Raw genomic sequence first — 20,787 nt, 5'->3', positions numbered from 1 at the left:
ATGCTGTGGAGGAGAGAATCACCAACATTGACGAGCAGATGAATCAGAGGGTCGACGCAGTGGAGAAGGCCATCGACGAAATGAAGATACAAGTCCAACGCAAGCACACAAATGTACCAGAAGCAGATATGACGTCATTTGTACCTGAAGTCTCCTGGAAAATGAAGCCCCCCGTATTTGATGGTTCCGTGTCCTGGTCAGTATACAAGAAGCAATTTGACGCAGCAGCCAAAGTTAACAAATGGATCAGTGAGGAGGAGAAAGCAACAGCCCTTGTGTTATCCCTAAGAGGAAAAGCCTCCGAATTGCTACAGTCTCTACCGAACCAGCAAGACTTCGCCGCCCTAGTCCAGGCTATGGAACTCCGATACGGGGATGAACATCTACAAGAAGTTTATCGTGTGCAACTAAAGACCAGACAACAGCGCCCCGATGAAACACTACAGGAGCTAGAGACAGACATCGAACGCCTCGCACATCTGGCCTACCCAACAGCCGCACAAGATTTTCTGGAAGTCATTATTACAGACGCTTTCATTGATGCCCTTCGAGACCCCGAGTTAAAGAAAGCCACCAGAGTTAGTGGTAAACGTAAGGCCAGTGAAGCCCTCGTATATGCTCTCTCATATGAAGCCGCCAAAGACGCATCAGGGAGCACTCATCAAGGCCGAAGGTTAGAAGTCAAAGAGGAAGAATTTACACAACTTGTGAGAAGGGTGACAGAGGCAATAGATGAACGACGAACAAACCAAGTACCAGAAAGTCAACCTAGGGTTCCTGTACGATGCTGGAATTGTGGTGAACTCGGTCATATACAAAGAAGCTGCACTAGAAGATTTGCACAAACTGGAACCCATTACAGATCAGAAAGGTATGCACGACCAAATTCTCGGGGCTACCAGGGAAACTAGCACGCGCCGGCTTCAAGGGGCGGAACCCGGCGACACAGAGAATGAGAGCCCCTGCAACCATCATCCCGGTCGCCGTGCTAGGGCAAAGTAAGAGTCTAAAGGTCATCGGGAAAATTGGATGTCAAAACTATCACTTCCTCCTTGATACTGGTGCCTCACGATCAGTCATCCGGACGGATAAAGTGGACAATAGCAAGAAAACGCCAGTTAGGGCCTACTCGTTGAAAACAGCCAGTGGAGAACTGATGCCCATAAAAGGCCTGATCGACATAACAGTCGAGATCGGAAATCAGTCATTCAAACACGAATTCCTGATTGCTGACGTCACAGATGACTGCATAATAGGACTCGACTTCATGCTGAAATATGGCTTTTCTTTGAATATCGGCGGAGGCACTTTACAATGTGGGGACCTCGAAGTACCCTTGCTTGGCGACGAAAATGAAGAAGATGGCCGAGCCAGAAGGGTTACGTTGGTGGAAAATACAACCTTGCCTGCTAAGTCGGAAATGATCATTTGGGGGAAGATTGAGGACGACTATCCCACGACAAAAACCGCGCTGGTAGAAAGCTTGAACACCAACTATAACGGGATAGCAGTAGGAAAGACACTAGTCACGATTGGGAAAGACCAAAAGGTACCCGTAAGAATTATGAACCTCGGCACAGAGGAGAAACATTTACGGGAAGGAAGCCTCATCGCTGGTTGCCATGCTCTAGAGATGATAAGAAACTGCAGCAGTGAAAATCCCGACGGAATACTCAAGCCCAGTGAACCCCAGGTTACTAAACTTCTGGCAGAAGCCAAAACGATCTTGTCAAAAGAACAGTACACCAAAGCAGAACGATTCCTAAGAGAGTTCTCTGACATATTGCCATCTGATGAAATGGACGTTGGGCGAACAAACCTGATCCAGCATCGAATAGACACAGGAAACACTAGGCCCATCCGACAGCAACCACGTCGCCTGCCGCTAGCAAAACATCAAGAAGCTATGGACATGATAGAACGAATGAGGCAGCAAGGGGTTGTTGAACCATCCAACAGTCCGTGGTGTTCACCCATAGTCTTGGTAAAGAAGAAAGATGGATCCACTCGATTTTGTGTCGACTATAGATTACTAAATGACGCCACACACAAGGACAGCTATCCGCTTCCTAGGATTGACGACACATTGGACACACTTGCTGGGTCACAGATCTTTTCCACCCTTGACCTAAAGAGCGGTTACTGGCAAGTGGGACTACACCCCGAGGACAGAGATAAAACAGCCTTCTCTGCTGGTAATGGTCTCTGGCAATTCACCGTGATGCCTTTTGGCCTCTGTAACGCCCCAGCCACCTTTGAAAGACTAATGGAGCATGTGCTAAGAGGACTCAACTGGACCACGTGTCTTGTTTATTTAGATGACATTATCGTCATAGGCAGAACCTTCGAGGAACATATTGCAAACCTGAAGGAAGTGTTTGAACGAATTAGAAACGCTGGAATGAAATTGAATCCAAAGAAGTGCTCCTTGTTCAGAAGGACTGTCAAGTACCTTGGGCACATCGTGTCAAAGGAGGGAGTCAGCACAGACCCGGATAAAGTTGAAGCCGTAAATGGATGGCCGATCCCCGCTAATATCCAGGAGTTAAGAAGCTTTCTTGGACTCTGCACGTATTACAGACGTTTTGTGCCTAATTTCTCTAGCCTCTGTAGTGCCCTTCATCAATTGACAAAACCGAAGCGGCCGTTTATTTGGACAACGGAATGTCATGAGGCCTTTGAGAGACTTAAAAAGGCTCTTGTTTCATCGCCCATTCTGGCCTACCCGATACCAGCAGAGACGTTCGTACTTGACACTGATGCGAGCAATACCGGAATAGGTGCTGTCTTATCCCAAAAGGTAGATGGAACTGAGAGAGTCATAGCTTACTTTAGTCGGAGCTTGTCCAAAGCCGAGAGAAACTACTGTGTCACAAGACGTGAGCTACTGGCAGTTGTGGATGCCATACAACATTTTCACAAATACTTATATGGGCAAAAATTTATCATTAGGACAGACCACGCTGCTCTACAATGGCTGTTGTCATTTAAAAGTCCGGAAGGACAAGTAGCTAGGTGGATTGAACGTTTGCAAACCTATGACTTCGAGACACAGCACCGAAAAGGACAAACTCACCAGAATGCTGACGCGCTGTCTCGACGACCTTGCAGAATCGAATGTAAACACTGCAGCAAGGTTGAAGAAAAGGAAGTTATCGTTGATTGTCGATATCTTGGGGTACAAGCTTCCGGGTCATGGTCCGACGAAAGAATCCGAGAAGACCAGTTAAAAGATGAGGACCTGGCTCCCATTCTGCTTATGAAGGAAGACGGACAAAGACCAGAATGGCATCACCTTTCTGATAAAGGAGCTGCTACCAAGGCATATTGGGCACAATGGGACTCACTGACAATCGACAATGGAGTTCTCAAGAGGGTCTGGGAAACGGCAGATGGGACATGCAATCGCTTACAGCTGTTGTTGCCTAAAGTGAGAGTTGCTGAGGTGCTGCAAGAAATCCATAATAATTCCAGTGGGTCACATTTAGGTGTCAACAAGACCTTTGAAAAAGTACGCCAGCGGTTTTACTGGTTCGGCTACCGGGATGATGTAGAAGAATGGTGCCGAAGATGCGACGCATGTTCAGCAGCAAAGGGCCCGCACAGGAGAACGAGGGGACGTATGCAGCAATACAACGTCGGTAACCCCTTTGAAAGAATAGCGCTCGATGTAGCCGGACCATTTCCTGAATCCCAGAGAGGAAACAAGTACGTTCTAGTAGTGATAGACTATTTTACTAAGTGGCCTGAAGCGTATGCGATACCAAACCAAGAAGCCACCACCATAGCGGAAACACTTGTGGAGAATTGGATTAGCCGATTCGGTCCTCCCAGGGAGTTACACTCCGACCAAGGTCGAAACTTCGAATCCAAGATCTTTCAAGAGATGTGCCAGGTACTCGGCATCGAAAAGACACGCACAACCCCTCTTCACCCCCAGTCAGATGGAATGGTGGAACGATTTAACCGAACATTGGAACAACATCTGTCGAAAGTCGTCGATGAACGTCAAGAGGACTGGGACACCTATATCCCAATGTTCCTTATGGCATATAGAGGATCGATTCACAGCACCACCGGTTACACTCCAGCAAAGATGTTGTTCGGCCGAGAGCTGCAACTACCTTGTGACTTGCTATTCGGGATCCCGGGAGATGTGCCAGCCTCTTCGACAGACTATGTCGCAAATCTCCGAAAACGGATGGAGAAAACTCACGCTCTAGCCCGCAGAAACATCAAGATCAACAGTGACCACATGAAGACAAGGTACGACAAACGGGCCAATGCCGCTGGGTTTCATGAGAACGATCTGGTGTGGCTGTACAACCCACAAAGACGAAAAGGCAAGTCCCCAAAGCTTCAAACAGACTGGGAAGGACCCTACCGCGTGATAAAAAGAATCAACGATGTCGTGTATCGAATACAGAAGAGCCCAAGATCCAAACTGAAGGTCGTCCACATCGACAGACTCAACAAGTACCATGGTGAAGCTGGATCTGCCCGGGACGGACAGATCTAAGGTGGTGGCACAGATGGGGGTAGTGGTGTGTGTAGTCAGCCGTCGCTTTTGCTGCAGAAATGAGTGCCTCCGTCAGCCAGACAGAGCCAGACAACGTTGTGTTACAGCCAGACAGAACCAGACAACGTTGTGTCTTACATCAAGCCTGTAGCTGGGGACATTAAAGACATCTGTCAATCTGTCAGTGCTGACGAGAGGGACCCGAATCCTGATGGCTGCACTCAGATGTTTGGCGAGAACTTTGTGTGTCGAGCTTTGCAGGGAGAACGCCAACTCCAAGAAACCCATCGGCAAGGTCTGCACCCAACAGACGTTTGTCCAGCTGACGAGACCTGGTGATGGTCAAGTAAGTGAACTGGAGCCTGATGCTGAAGATGAGGGTCCTTCGCAAGTGGAGTGCTGCCAACTTGCTCCGCTAGTTTGCCCTCCGGACAAGCCTGAAGATGATGTGTGCCACTATCTCCCCTCCTGTGGACCTGACACCCATTCCCAAAAACCCGTCTCTTGAAAACCCTATGAAACAACCTGATAGGCCAGCGATCTTGGTGACCCCAGTCCTGACATCCTATCCCTCCCCGTGTGTTAAGTGGCTGCCCTCAGAAGTGAGCGACCGAAGAAGGCGACGTTTGCTCAGTCCAAAGTGCATGGCGATGCAACCACGACGTCAGTGCAGCCAGGTGAAGGTCACCTGGAGTAGGAGAAAGAGACATACGCCGAATACAACGCAGATGGCTCCATCGAGATGGCAATATAAGCCCATTGTCGCCCCCACCGATAGACCTCCTCCTGCATCGATTCACCTCCACTGCCCATGTCGTGTGATAGATTTTGTCCGGGACAGACAAATCTGAGAAGGGGGCAGTGTTACGACCCTATTGGCGGCGCAAAAGGGTTAACTATAGGCTCAGCTGACACACCAGTGAATCACTCGGGTCAGCGGGGCCATGGACAAGGGACAGTACTACGATTACACGCAAATATGACCAATGTTATGGTCATGTGATCGAAAGCCTGCGGGACGAGTGACACAGTGTGTAAGAAAGCGGCAGTTCAAGACCGGAGAGCGTTGAGACCAGGACTGTTAGTTGGCCATGAAGTCGGTCCTTGTCGAGTCCTCAAGTGTTATGTACGAGTCTAGGAAGAAATAGAGACAGTAGAGTTGTATACGGTGATGTACAGTTTAACATTCGTAGTAGCTTATTGTGTTGCCAATTGTGTCGTATTGGCTGTCTTCTACTTATTCACTCATTATTAAAGTACCAGATTATTGTGGAGCTCTTGTTGGCAGGTTCTTGATGTGTTGATGTGTTGTGTTGTGTTTAGCAGTGTTTATAGAAGGCCGGAGTAGAAGAGAGCCGTAACAATATATATACTGTTTACATTCATACCTGTAATATAAACAAAGGGATGTAACTCTTTCATACCAAAGTATCAACAAAGAATTGAACACATTCACTCTCCCCATCCCTCCCACCCCTGACAGTCTCTTCTATTTCACTTCAGGTGTTATTAGTTTTTATGGGGGCTAGTTGTAATGCAGACATTTGTCACAAATATTTCTAGTACCTCAATAATGTTCTCTTATTAGCTTTAGTCATATGTTGTATCAATGAAATGAATACCATGGTACATCTTTTTGTGGCAGGTGGATTGTTCTGATGAAATAGATTTTAGATATTTAGTTCTTTTTGTAACTATATTTTAAACATCATTATTGAAACAGTGGACATTCTCTTTGTGCAGGGATGGTGTGGATGGAAAGACATGTCCTTTTGGAACAAGACAGCTCACTACAATTTGTGTCTACCACAGAAACCAACCCTCGTATGAGCTTTCCATCTTGAATAAACTTGAATCAAGTTATGCAGAGCTGAATGAAATACTATTAGCCTAAAGGGAAATCATTGGCCCTTAGGTACAAACTTAGTGCTAGAAGTTTGTTCAGCATTTGAAATTTCATGTCAAACACAAGTAAACATTATTTCAAAAACTTTATAAAAAAAATTTAAAAAGACCCTTGACCATCATTAGTGAATAGAAATGATTTCCTATGAAGTTTATATTTCTTTATTGACACTATGTTTTAATTTATAAAGCTGCATGATGTTTTTAAGTTGTGTAATATTCTCTTGTGATTCTATTGACTGTTGATCTTATTGACTTTATTGGTTGTTGATTTTATCGATTGGGTTGAAGGTGTAAACATTTTTTTTTCTTTGGGGCTTCGAGAGAAACAGAGTTTGTTTTAACTTATCATCCTATGGATGTTTTCTTCTTTGGATTGAATGAACTGGCTGAGATGTTTAAGTAGCACTATATCTTTGAATGTCTGGCTGAGATGTTTAAGTAGCACTATATCTTTGAATGTCTGGCTGAGATGTTTAAGTAGCACTATATCTTTGAATGTCTGGCTGAGATGTTTAAGTAGCACTATGTCTTTGAATGTCTGGCTGAGATGTTTAAGTAGCACTATGTCTTTGAATGTCTGGCTGAGATGTTTAAGTAGCACTGTGTCTTTGAATGTCTGGCTGAGATGTTTAAGTAGCACTATATCTTTGAATGTCTGGCTGAGATGTTTAAGTAGCACTGTGTCTTTGAATGTCTGGCTGAGATGTTTAAGTAGCACTGTGTCTTTGAATGTCTGGCTGAGATGTTTAAGTAGCACTATGTCTTTGAATGTCTGGCTGAGATGTTTAAGTAGCACTGTGTCTTTGAATGTCTGGCTGAGATGTTTAAGTAGCACTATATCTTTGAATGTCTGGCTGAGATGTTTAAGTAGCACTGTGTCTTTGAATGTCTGGCTGAGATGTTTAAGTAGCACTGTGTCTTTGAATGTCTGGCTGAGATGTTTAAGTAGCACTATGTCTTTGAATGTCTGGCTGAGATGTTTAAGTAGCACTATGTCTTTGATATTTAGAGGATGAATGACATAAGAAAAGTGTGTGTACTTACTATTAAAAAAGTATTCATTCAAAGTGTTTTGTTTTTTGTTTCAAATTATTATAGTTTTGGGAAAATTGTTTTTATCAATGAGTTAATAAAATGGTATTGAACTATTTATAATACTATTGGCCTGCAGTTGAACATGTTACCAATCACAACAAAAAATAGACACAAAAACTTTGACAATTAAATTGTTGAACAATATGTAACTAGCTGTTGTAAATTTTGCATGTAATGTTCAAGAGAAACTGGGGTATGAACGTATATCTTATGTGCTATTGTACAAATGGTTGCTCTAATCAGGTAATGCAAAATTGTAAAACAAATTTCAGCATGGATAATTAAGATTATTATTATTAAAATGGTAAAGTGGATCATTACTAGTAAACACATACTATTGTACTGCATTGCATATAGTCACTAAGTGACACTGGCAGAAAACACAAAATTCCATCAAAGACACAGTCTCTTAGCAGACTTATGACTTGCTTAGTTAGCAGCATACTAATTTTCAAATTGATTAATACAATCCTCCCATGTCAGCACAGGCTTAGGTGACTCATTGTATTAAAACCATTCAGTTCTGTCACACAACAAATACATCACTTTGATTTGTATTGTAATTCTCAGGAGGTAGCTAATATAAACACTGACCTAAACATTTTATGTAGTATGGTTATGGGAGCCATCATCAAGATGCGAGCAAGGAACTGACAAAGACACCTAGTGGATGTAGTGCACAAAGGTAGTTTACTGTAGGTTGTAACATGTTGACGCATGCCACTAGGAAGCTTTTTATAGGTAGTGGAGTGCTTACATCCAGTACCACTTCCGGCAATGACAACCTTGCGGAACCTATAAAATGCTTCCTAATGGCATGCGTCTCAAATAGCCTCTGACAACCAGGCCAACTCCTGACCTTCACGTGTGGCTCAGATATTGAGTACGGCGTAACTGTTCTCACTAACAGGAGAAGGGGCAAAGGCGAGTAACTGGCGCCTTAACCAGTAAGCTTCGGGCAGGAGGGGCAACCCACCTAGGAGAAGGAAAACTCTGAATTCAAACCTCTGTTGCCTTGCAGCTATACCCTATCATGGGGAAAGGCTTCGGGAGTCAACCCTGAGGAGAAATCAGGAGCTGGCGACCCTAAGGAAGTTTGCAGCGCCCAGTGCTACACCCTGGCAGAACCTACGACGCCGCTGACCCCAAGCTGTATCGGCACTGCCGTACCTTTGGATACATCAGCTGCGTGGAGAGGGCGGAACTGATGTGTGTGCGACATCCTTCCGACCACAGCTAATACCCATGCTCATTTCCATGAGATGATCCATAGTCGCTTCGTCTTTAGGGATTCTTCCATCTGGCATGCGAGTGACATGACTGAGCCAGCGTAGTCTTCTCTGTTGAAGGAGTGCATAGATGCTGTGCATGTTGGCCCGTGTTAAATCTTCCCGGTTAGTGACACAATCCCTACAGGAGATGCACATTATGCGTCGCAGGCAGCGTAGCTGGAAGCTATTTAATCTATGTTCTTGACGCATGTAAGTTGCGTAGCTCTCACTGCCATAAAGAATTTCTCAGAACGCAGGCATTGTAGACCAGGATTTTTGTTGCCGTAGTCAATTTGGTATTTTCTCACACAGCTTGGAGAGTTTTGGCATTGCTGCAGAAGCTTTTCCTATTCTTTTGTCAGCTCAGTGTCTAAATCTAGGTTGCTTGCTATTGTTGTTCCCAATTATGTGAATTCCTTCACCGCCGTAAGTGTGTGATTTCCAATATGTATCACTGGTATTTCTGCGACATCTCGTGCCATGATTTCAGTTTTGGAGAAGCTTATTGTAAGGCCAAACTCTTGACAAACAGCTGCCAGAGCATTCACAAGCCTCTACAATCATTCTTGTGAATGAGATATGAGTGCGGCACCATCGGCGAACAGCAGTTCCTTAATCAAGATACGCCGTCTTTCTTTTGGCTTTAAGGCATGCCAGGTTAAATAGCTTTCAATCGGATCTACTGTGGATATATACTCCATTTTCCAGTGAGTTAAAAGCGCTGGTGAGTACAACTGAAAAGAAGATGCCGAATAGTTGTGGAGCCAGAACACATCCTTGTTTTACTCCGCTCTTGATGGAGAAGGGCCTAGAGGCGGAACTTTCAAACTGTACGGTGCCCTGCATATTTTCATGAAAAGCTGACACTAGTTTCCGTAGCTTGTTTTGGACAGCCGATTCTCTCTAATACGGCAAAAAAGCCGGTTCTGCTGACAAGGTTAAACGCCTTGGTTAAGTCAATAAAAGCTATAAAGAGGGGCTGCCTTTGTTATCTGCTTTTCTCCTGTAGCTGCCGCAGGGAGATGATCATATCTGTTGTGGATCTGCCGGCCCTAAAGCCACACTGCGATTGTGGGTAAACTCGTTCTGCCAAGATTTGCAGCCGCTTCAGTATTACTCTGGCATTAGCCTTCCCAACTATGCTAAGAAGTGAAATGCCTCTATAACTGTTACAATTGGAGCGGTCGCCCTTATTTTTGTAAATTGTTACTATGTTGGCATCCTTCAATTCCTGTGGGACTATTCCTTGCTCCCAGCACAAACTTAACAGTTCATGGAGTGGCTTGATTAGGGAATACTTTCCAGCCTGAATGGCTTCTGCAGGAATACCATCTCCTCAGGGTGCTTTCCCGTTTGCAAGCATGTCAATGGCTGTGCTCAATTCCTTTACAGAGGGCGTTTCGTCTAAATCGCTCAAAACTGAAAGTGGTGGGAAGTTAAACAAAGCAGTTGGCGAGATGACATTTTCAATCTGGTAAAGTTCTGCATTAACATTCACTATGCCATGAAATTTCCGTCAGTAGGCCTAATTGTCAGCTTCTTCAATGTGCTCCTTGCTTGCATCTTCCACCGTTCAAGGCTTGTTGATGAAGCTAAGTAATTATTAGGCCTATCGTGCTTTCTTTATTTTTTTAAAACAATTCGGTTGGAAAACAAACAACATTGATGCTGTCTCGGGGTATAAATCCGATGGTGATAGAAAAAAAAATACTTAAAAAAAAAAAAGCAGAAAAAAGGAAATACTATCAGTACCAACGGTTTAATTATAAATAAATAGGGCTTGTCTTCGAGTCCGAAGATTAGTGAGGAATGCAGTATTTCCCGTGGCTACGCAGCCCCAGCTGTGACCTACATATTTTGCCACATCCAGGGCATAACCATTGTCCGCAGGTGGTCGATTTAGATTTTCTTTTCGCCGTCTGCGCCTGTTCTCGGCAGCAGATTGGGTTTCAAATGTGTTTCATTAACATAGAGGGGAAATAACCCAAAGAAAGAATGGGACCTAATCATCATCACCAACACACAATTACAGCATTACAATAAACCTGATGAAAACAGTTCCTTACATTAAAACCACAAAAGTGGCTTATGTACACTCTAACTAAAAACACGGGTTAATGTTTTGAAGTTAATAAAGTCTGTTATGACGTTAAGGATATTTTAAGGAAACTTTAATTTTTTAAATTTGTTTATTAGTTAGGGCCTATTATTTTTTTTATTTTTTTTTTACAAAATTGCAGTTTTTTTTTACCCCACTTTACCCCTACCCAAGGGCGGGTCACAATTGGTCATTAATCACGCGCCATGCAGTGCCGTATTTAGACTAAAAAGGCCCTAAGCTATTTAAGATAAGGGAAAGGGACCCCAAATTAGTTCAGATATTATATTTAACTATTACATATTTCTTGGGGGCCCTAACCTATAGCTTATGTTGCATATAGATAAATGTAGTCCTGGTTCCCATGTTTGTTACGCCATTGAGTGTGGGCCCCTAAATGGTCGTGGGCCCGGGTTCATTGAACCCCTTCGCGCCATGGATGCTACGATGCCTCTATGAGACACAATGCTGTGGTTTTGTCCTGAAGTATGTGTTGGTAATGCAGAGCTTATGGTATGCGCAGAATTCAAGAAGTCTTTATCCGTTGTCAATCATCCTGCCAAATGCCAATTCCAAAAAGCCCAAGGCAGTCTGGCCAGGTAGTGTGGTCTGCTCCTACTCTGGCATTGAAGTCACCTAGAATAACCATGTGCTCTTTTTAAGGAATAATCTCAATGGCTTCCTTGAGGTCTTCGTAGAACTTGTCTTTGTCCTCTTGGAGTGAACATAGTGTAGGGGCATAGGCACTGATTACTTTTCCAGATGTAGTCATCATACTTATGCTTAGTAGCCTTTCCGAGACACCAACTGGAGGGACTATTGTGGGAAGTAGACTGTTCTTGACAGCAAATCCTACACTATGCATTCGCGTCTCATCCTGTGCTTTTCCTTTCCAAAAGAAAGTGTAATCAGCCTCGCGGAGCATGCCGTCTTCGGACATTCGGGTTTCGTGGAGAGCTGCAATGTCAATGCGTAATCTTTTTCAGCTCGTTGTTTATGACTGCCGTCTTCCTTGCATCGTCAACCTGCCGTAGGTCATCTGTGAGACCAGGACACATTGTCCTGGCGTTCCTTGTGGCCAGTTGCATGACAGGATTTTTTGTTTTTCATCTTTTGTTGTTTGTTGCAAGTTTCCAGCCTACTTGTTTTAAACTAAGCTCTAAGCACCCATTAGAGCAGGCAGGCTGTGGCGGATCAGCACCTAACTGTCTGGGGGCTGCCCAGGTTGAGGCGGGCGGTACCTGATCAGTGAGGCGCGAAGACCTCTCCCACTGTGGCGTCCATACATTACGCCAATCAAGTTGGACTTATAATCCGTAACTGTTGCTGTTGTTTTAGCCGCTTTGCAGCAGCACCAGAGTTTCCTCTCCGGGGCGCATTCCTGGGCCTTAGATCAAGGGGTCATGGGTGGCCCATGCGTCATGATCCCTCTCTCGACCTTGCTGATGTGATCGAAAGAAACGCATCGCGTACTTACATTTGGCACCAACTCAGTTGCAGAAGCTGCCGGAGGGGATTTCATAGCTGATACTCCCAACGCCTATGGGGCTTCACTCATTTTTCCTCGAGGTTGTCTCATTACCGCAAGGCAGCGGGGGTTTGAAGTCAGAGTACCCCTCTCTTAAATTAATTGCCTTACTTGGCTGACAAGCTCCATCTGCCCGAAGCTCCTGGTTTTGTGGCGCCGGGTGTCCGTCTTCACCTGTTTAGTAAGAACAGTTTCGCCGGGCTTAGCATCTAAGCCACACGAGCAGGCCAGGTGCTGGACTTAGTTGTCAGTGGCTATCTGAGACGCATGCCTTTAGGAGTATTCTATAGACAATGGGAGCTTGTCCCCATTGACACCCCCTGGCCATGACAACCTTTGAAACTGGTATATTTATATATAGACTCAAAAAAAAAAATTTATTGTTGCAGGAGTAAACGGCTGTATAGAAAATACAAAAACATGCACATAATAATTTGATCTAAATTTAAATTGTGTAATGTATCTATGTTCATTAATATCTTTAACGTTTTGATAGTGGTCTGTGGTCAATGATTCCCAATTAATATCTGGGAGGTTGAAGTCACCCATAATAAAAAAAACTGCAATTTTATGATTTTCTTGAGTAATGAAAGTGGATTGCATAATTCCTGCATAACGGTATACTCTAAGCTAGATTTTGATGTTAAATATTATTAGGGTTGTTGAGGTGGTGTTAATTTTACAAAATGATGCTTCTGTTTTCTGAGTAGGTAAAGCAATTTCTTCTGCTACTATTGTTTTTTTGTTACCGTACTAAAATAACTATTGAAAATTTCTGAGTGTAGCCAAGTTTCTGTAATTAAGTCTGTTGATTTGTTCTTAATACTTTAAAGTGTATGACTAGGGTTTTGAGGTGCTTTGGTATTACTGCTTTAGTAGGTTTATTTCATGAGGGTATTGTATTAGTAAATTTAACAGGAGTGGATCTGGCTAGCGGTTAGTCAATTTGATTTGGGATGGGTTAGAAGTGTCTGCATCAAAGGAATCAACAATCCTGATGTAAACTGAGGTAACCCACAAGGTACACAGTGCCACGATGTGTCTTAGTTGCCAATGTATAATACACAGAGGTATTCATATGGAGACACAATGTGCGGTACCATTGGTCACATTCAATGGCCTTTTGTTTCTAGGTGAATGCTTTTTTTTCTTCGTATGTTGAATTTATCCTTAGACCTAAGTCCTGGGTTAAACTCTACATCCTCTGCTATTAATATTAGGAGTGAAAAGTATTTATTTTAACTCTATTTGCAAACTTTCATGTGTGATAGGTAATCTTTAATACCGGTACTATGGATATGTATGTAAATTATTTTAGGTTTAGAGTTGACAGAGATCTGTGTTCATTTAATTATTACAATAAATAGCCAGAGCTATTCCATGAGTTATTAGGTTTTAGTTTTTACCATATCTTGTCTTATTCTAAATCAGGTTTAGGTTCAAGCCAAATAGTTTATATTCAGTCAACAACTAATTGGAATTTTATAATAGATTATACTAGATGAAAGATCTGTAATAAAAGTATTATTAATTTTTACTAGGTTAGGGTTAAAAAAAAACAACAACCTTGTTTCAGTTTTTTTTTTTCTTAAAAAAAAAAGAGATCTACACATCCAGTCTAGGTCTGTGATTGGGACATAAATTATCTAATGACATAACATGCAGACACAAGAACAAACAAACTCAATGTGTAAAGAACCACAAGAATTTTATTCATTATCAACATTCAGTGTTTGTTTTCCTGTGGAAGAAAAAACAAACAAAAAAAATTATTATCACAATCAAGTAATCCTGATAGCCTAAGTTAATACAGTAGAATAAAGTTATTCCCAAGTAATACCATTGACAATTCAATTGAACATTTCTAGGCTTCTGATTTAGCGTAGAACTAGACACAAAGTATCTAAATCTATGTTTAAAAAAAGTATACATCTGGTTTTCACAAAGATTCAGCAAGTTTCTTGATTTGAATGAGACAGGATCTCTTCTTGTATGGAAGTTTAAAAAACTGCTGGTAGCTTCAACTGTATTTGTTATATACAATAAATGCTGCATTGTACCGCAGCACAACTTAGGCCAGTTACTGTAAAAAAATCTTGAATTAACAACAGTATTTTAAACTTTAAGAAAAAAATCACCTTTGAAATCACCGCATGGGACATGTGTCACCAAGGTGTACAATCTGTGAGTAGAGTCTTCATCTTCGTTCCTCTTACGGGCAAGTCTGACTCGAAGTCTATGTGGAACATGCCTGGAATAAAAAGTCAACTTAGATAAACAGAAACATTTACATCATAGGCAATTAAAAAAAAAATAGTACTCAGATATCACTGAAATCATATATATATAATCACAATTTACATGAAACATGTCAAAGTGCCCACAAGGGCCCCCTGTTGCTTTTAGGTGCTTAGCAGACACTCAAGCCCCCCTTGATAGGTAGCCAAGCCATTTATGTCCTACAATATAAAGTAGGCACAGATCTGATACTCATTAATTGCAGAGATTCTATTGTAACTAAAACTTGTGTCAATATATGAGTTTTCAATAATATATTTCATAGCAGCTACAATCATGCCTAGATTGTGTGGGCCACAAGAAGTTGCCTCTAGGAGACTCAAATCCTCTCCTGCCAAAGCCCTGCTGCGACTTGACAATAGGAATTACAGAATTTACTCCCCCCTTCATTAATATGATTGGCAAAATGAAATAGGTAACAGGTATGTGTAAGGTAACAGGTATATGTATACACATAACTTTAAAAAGAGCTTGAAAGTACACTTCATCTGTGGCATTATACATCTTGAGAAAAGATTTTTTCCCTTTGCAACTTCTTATGTGACTTCAGAGGCCAATCCTTGATAGACAACTGCTGTCACAGGTTGGACATTAGTAATAACTGTTGCACTTTCACCCTTCTTTCTACTTGTGGATATGTCCAATGATTTGAAGAACATCATGTCCCATTTGCATAAATCAGCATACCATAAAAAAGTGGGTGACCTGCTAGCCTTCTGGCTACTTACACAAAATTAATTGAATTAGTTTATTAGATCTATATCGACTGCAACTAACCTTATTCCTTGGGACCAGATGTGCTTGTTCAAGCGAATGTCGATTCTAACATCAGGAGTGCCCATCATTTTTTCAGCAAACTTTCTGATTTCTTTAATGGCACGAGGAGCCCTCTTTTTAAATCCTCTGAAAATTATCATAAAACCTTTAGTTAAGCAATTTATCCTTTAATATTAGATTACTTAGAAGTTGGACCTCTTTATTATCTTATCTCACTGTAGATTCAAAATTTTATCCGTCTCTTTAATTAGGGCATTCAGTGATAAAATAGTTATTTACTTATATGCAATGAAACCACTATAGCTAGATGGATAATTTTGAGATATAAATGACACAAAAAGAATTTTGAAAATCTGATAATTAGTTCAAAAGCAGACCTGCCTACCAAAAAAAAAGCCCAAAAGCGTAACGCTGATGTTCAAAATGCGTATTTTGGCACCAGAATGCGTAACACTTACGCGATCCACTATTTTGTCATATATAGATGTCATGATTAGATCTACAATCTAAATCTAGATCAATACAACAATAGAGATGATATCTAGCCAAGATCTGGATCTATGTCTATATAATGAATATAATCTACTCTAGATCTGGGCTCAAGAGTGTTACCGATGCAGTGGATCCGCTACAAACGTAGGTCTACTCCAAACTTTCGTAGGCCTACCTTCATCCTTGATCTATTCTATACTAAGAATAAGAATCTAGTCTAGATGGTAGTAGATGTTATCGATCTAGTCAATCTAAATCATACTACAACTAAATTGGATCTAGATTGTAGAGTATAGTAATGACTAATGTTGAGAATCATGACATAACGTAATGACTAGCTGCTAGCTAGACTCTAGCTAGATCTATTCCTGTATAACAAGTTATCTAGATTGTAGATCTAGACAAGATATCTACAATGTCACTCAATGTGTTTTGAATGGATAGCACTTCGATATTTTTTTCTATACAAATGGATTCAACATAATTAATTTCTACTAATGAACGTTGGTGTATAAGCTAACTGACGGTACCAACCCGCCACTCCCTCACTTTCTTCATTTCTAGACTAAATCTAATTGCTATTAAGAACCAATCAACGTATAGATCTGGACACAATGTGTTTCCCCACCTTTTCTCCCCCCCCCCAACAGAACGGCTTAGCGTGACCTCCGTGACCGCTCGTAAGGTAGTCAAGAGAGAAAAAAAAAGGATACGAAATGCGTAACGCGACGGGTTAAATGCGTATCTGCGTACTGATGGTCATTTTTGGGAGATTTTGCGTAACGGTAGGCAGGTCTGCAAAAGTTATACATTTTCTTGTTAAATTACTTTGACCTCTTCTTTGCCTTGGTATTTTACTTATTTGTTTGTCCCACTTTTGGTTGTCTTGTCTTACACTGTCACTTTGAATTATTTTTTTCAAATCTATATAAATCTAAATATTATTTAGCTTTTAAATATATATTTTAAGATACATTAAAATTAATATTCCTGTGATTTTTTAATGTTATTTAACTGTTAATTAACATTATGAAATAATATTTTAAGTGAGAAAATATGTTCATCTGACATGGCATTCATTCATGGCCACCCCCAACCCCACTGCAATGTCTAGATCTAATTCTAATGTACATGATTTGACTTATTGGAGTTATGACCATGTCATAAAAAGATGGCCTAAAATCAAATGTATAAGTAAATAAATACAAAATCAACTAAAATGTTTGTTTTTACGGCTAAATACATTGATAAACATGAAGGAAAAATTCATTTGACCCATTTATACAGCCGGTAAGCACAAGAGGATTGGCTGGGCCCAATCACGTGACGTACTTTTGACATCGCAAATGACGCGAAGGAAAAAAAAGAGGGTTGAGCGAGTGATTTGATTGGACGAAAATAAAAGATTACGTACAAGCAAAAGCCGCTGGAATTGTCAATGCTTACAAAAAAACTAATTACACACATAGAATCGGCAATTGATGAGCTTTAAAATGATGTTTGAAATTTTCTTTCAGGTCAACAGAATATGAAGATATTACAAAGAGTAAGCTTAAACCTGCAACAGTTTCGTACACGCTGTAACTTAAGCCAAGTTAAGCTATCTAATATTTCAAACAGTAATTGAAACGTCATCCATTTCTGCGTACAACGGTGTATCACATGATTATATACGACTTAAATTTACAAAAGGCTTTTAAATAGAAAATGGGATACCCTAACCTTGTTTCGCGGCGAAGCGGGACAAAAGAAATACAGGCGTTTTTTCAGGCGGACTGAATGGCCTACTTTAATAATTTAGTACGTATGTAACGCTAAAACTTTTAAAACTAGATCAAGAATAAAAGAATCTTAATATTGTATTATAGATCTATTAAGTATTATATCTATATAATCAGAATAAGATATTACTATATTAGATTCCGGGTAGATTCAACTTTCAAAAGTTAAACTAGTAAGAGAGTAAGAGAGGTAAAAGTAAAAAGATTGGGTTTACTTACATTCCGTGCAGTCTCTTGTGAATATGAATAGTACATTCTTTTGTAATGACCTCATTAGTAACGGCCTTCTTTTTTTCTCTTTGCTTTCTTGGGGGTGCCATTCTTAGGCTCAGCTATGAATTGAAAAAAAAAAATTAAATGAAAACAATAAAATAGATCACCAGATCTATTATCCCCCCCCCCCCCAAACAAAATGAAAATAGCAAGAAATTATCTATGCGTATTGGTTAAATTCGTGGAAAAAATCAAGGGAAAGTCACAAATATCTTTATATTAAGTAAAATTAAATTGATTTTACAATTTAAGTTGGATGATATTAGATTTACGTTTACCGAATTGAAAACACTACTTACAACAACGACAACAAATGTCGGAAAGGAAGTGACTTTTCTATACTTCCGGTAAAATTAATATCAAGGGGAAGTTATTCTATTTTTATTTTGTGTAATAAGAAGAACGTGATTTATCCACCTTTATTGTAAGTCTATCCACATTCTAATGTACATTTTAGTATCATTTAAACAGAATTTTGACATTTATTTCACAATACCGGCTTTAAATTGGTACCCTATATTATAGAAAGAGAAATGTACTTGAAAACGACTTGAAAATAATCACAATCTAAAACAAAAAACAAACCTACACAAAAAAAGTGTTGCTGTTGACTATTCCTCCTCTATAAAGCTGACGAACCTTTTGTACTTTAATCTAAATAAAAACGCCATTGAACGATAGATAGAAAGGGACATCCCATTTCCCCGGAAAATAAAATCAAGGTTAAGTGCATGTATAAATCTACTCAGAGTATATAAGTTTCTGTTTTGCGACTATATCTCTGTGACTGTCTTTTATTCTCAGGGGTCTATAAGAGTCGTACGAAAGGTTTTGATATCCTTAGCTCTTTCTCTCCGTAATTATTTTTCCACATTTTGAAGGAATTCTTCATTTTGCTCGTTACTATTTCACTACCCTTGTTCTGATAGGGCTTCGATAGCTTGGTAGTTTGTTAACAGAAAATGCTGTATTTGGTATAGAATTAAAAGGAAAATTCATGATCTTTTTATATCATTAAAAGTCAATTTTTAAAAGGAAACATTAATTTAATTTAATGAGGTCAAAATCAACGATGGTATCGTCGATTAGGAGAGAAAGAGTAAAAACTTGATGTTCTGAATGATAATGAACTTTCAATAGTATATCTGTTTCAGATTACACACGCAGGTACAATATGGACTATGATGGTGGAGAATAATTGTTGCAATAACATACAAGTTATAAAAAATGCGATTATTTTTCTTCTGTACATAAACAATAACTTTTAAACCTGAATCTTTATACAAAAATTTTCATAATAAGGTTAGATGTTCAATATTGGTACAATTAGAGTATATCTAGGACAAACCAAAATAATATGGTCCGCCTAAATTATATATTTTTAATTATCCAAACATGTTAGAGTAATAAATAGAGAAGTAAATATTTCAAATGAAATGCCTTCAATATATGCCGTGAAATGTTTAAGTTTTAAATATTTGAGGCTAACTTTTATATTACTACGAATTGACGGAGGGAGCTGTTGCGTCTTTAAATTGATCATGTGATGGTCATTGGATAGAAACAGTAGCCTATTGTGGTTATACATTTGAGTGTGCGAAAAAAAACAACCTAAGTTTTCTATTTATATAAACTAAATATTAAAAGTAAAATTGGTAAATTACCGAAATGTACTATTCAAAAAAAAAAAAATAAAACAATATTTTTTAAATTGTGAAATCGATATAATAATTACTTTTATAATCAATTTAGTAAAGTTATGCGACTGTGAATTTTTACAGTAAATTGAAATTTATTTTGATAAAAAAGGCAAATTTTTCTTCTTTAAACACCTAAAGAGTTCTCTATGTCGTTGTATTGCGAAAATAGAAAATGAAAAGGTCATTAATTCCTTGAAGGATGGATATTTCTTGGATAAGTTGTCATCTATTTTTAATTTGTATAAATATGACTAAATTTAGAATTTTAAAGGTCAAATATAGCCTCAGCATTAAAAATGCTTTCTTTTTAGTAAATATGTTTTAAAACATATACAATTTAATAATTTATATAAAATTCAACATTTTGAAGCAGCATTTGTGAAATATCAAATAAAAAAAAAGTAGATTTATCTTTTAGCAAGAAATTTTGATAACAATTTTTCATAAATAACCTAAATTTTTACTATTTATGTTTCCCGTGTGGCACTTACGTAGAACGTTGGCCTTTCAAGGCAAAAGTAGAAAGTTCAAATCTTTGACGATGTACTTTTTTGTTTTTAATTTTTTTCATTCGTTGTTTTTAAACAAATAAATAACTGTACTAAGATAAATCTAAAACTTGCAATTTTGTCCAAAAATATATTTAATTCTTATCACTTTGAACTATTTTTATCATTATCTATCTCTTAAATAATTTCGCCAGACTACTGTTACTGTCGCAAACATCGACTTTTCACTCCTAGCAGCTACCCTGATCAGAAATCAAGAGAAAGGCCTGTCAATTGTTTTAGTTTGATCATCAAGCTTATCTTGATAATTTTAGTACTATGTACTTTTATTGTCTATTAAGGATAATTTTGACAGTGAGTCGAGTCTAACAATATGGCCAAACCAGTTTAATGTTCTCCTCGCTACAGTATTAAGGAGTTCCTTCTTCTTTGCCAGCCAAAGTGTTCATTAGTTAAAGTACACATTTTTTTTTCTGATATCTAAAAGCAGACTAACACTGCTTTATTGATCCTTACGGAAATTTGTTGTGATTACAAG

General features: G+C 39.7%; 2 protein-coding genes across 3 annotated transcripts in view; one reads left to right on the top strand and one right to left on the bottom strand.

The window, feature by feature from the left end:
- Window positions 1-7,494, top strand: part of LOC106061470 (ufm1-specific protease 2-like) — a 28,105-nt gene extending 20,611 nt beyond the window's left edge. For both annotated transcript variants that reach the window (XM_013219630.2, XM_013219629.2), the window contains one exon: window positions 6,263-7,494. In XM_013219630.2, the coding sequence (XP_013075084.2) occupies window positions 6,263-6,349 (87 nt within the window). In that variant the 3' untranslated portion in view covers window positions 6,350-7,494. The remainder of the gene's footprint in view (window positions 1-6,262) is intronic.
- Window positions 7,495-14,110: 6,616 nt separating this feature from the next.
- On the bottom strand, window positions 14,111-18,414 carry LOC106061479 (60S ribosomal protein L31-like). The gene is made up of 5 exons (XM_056039588.1): window positions 18,340-18,414; window positions 17,987-18,099; window positions 15,495-15,620; window positions 14,558-14,670; window positions 14,111-14,160 (listed from the first exon to the last, which is right to left on the bottom strand). Exons 2-5 carry the CDS (start codon window positions 18,085-18,087, stop codon window positions 14,129-14,131), a joined length of 372 nt encoding a protein of 123 aa, XP_055895563.1. The 5' UTR covers window positions 18,088-18,099; window positions 18,340-18,414; the 3' UTR covers window positions 14,111-14,128.
- Window positions 18,415-20,787: the final 2,373 nt, after the last annotated feature.

The sequence above is a fragment of the Biomphalaria glabrata genome, chromosome 8 (assembly GCF_947242115.1).
Source record: "Biomphalaria glabrata chromosome 8, xgBioGlab47.1, whole genome shotgun sequence".
Taxonomy (NCBI): Eukaryota; Metazoa; Mollusca; class Gastropoda; family Planorbidae; genus Biomphalaria; species Biomphalaria glabrata.
This window is presented reverse-complemented; position numbering and strand designations above follow the sequence as displayed.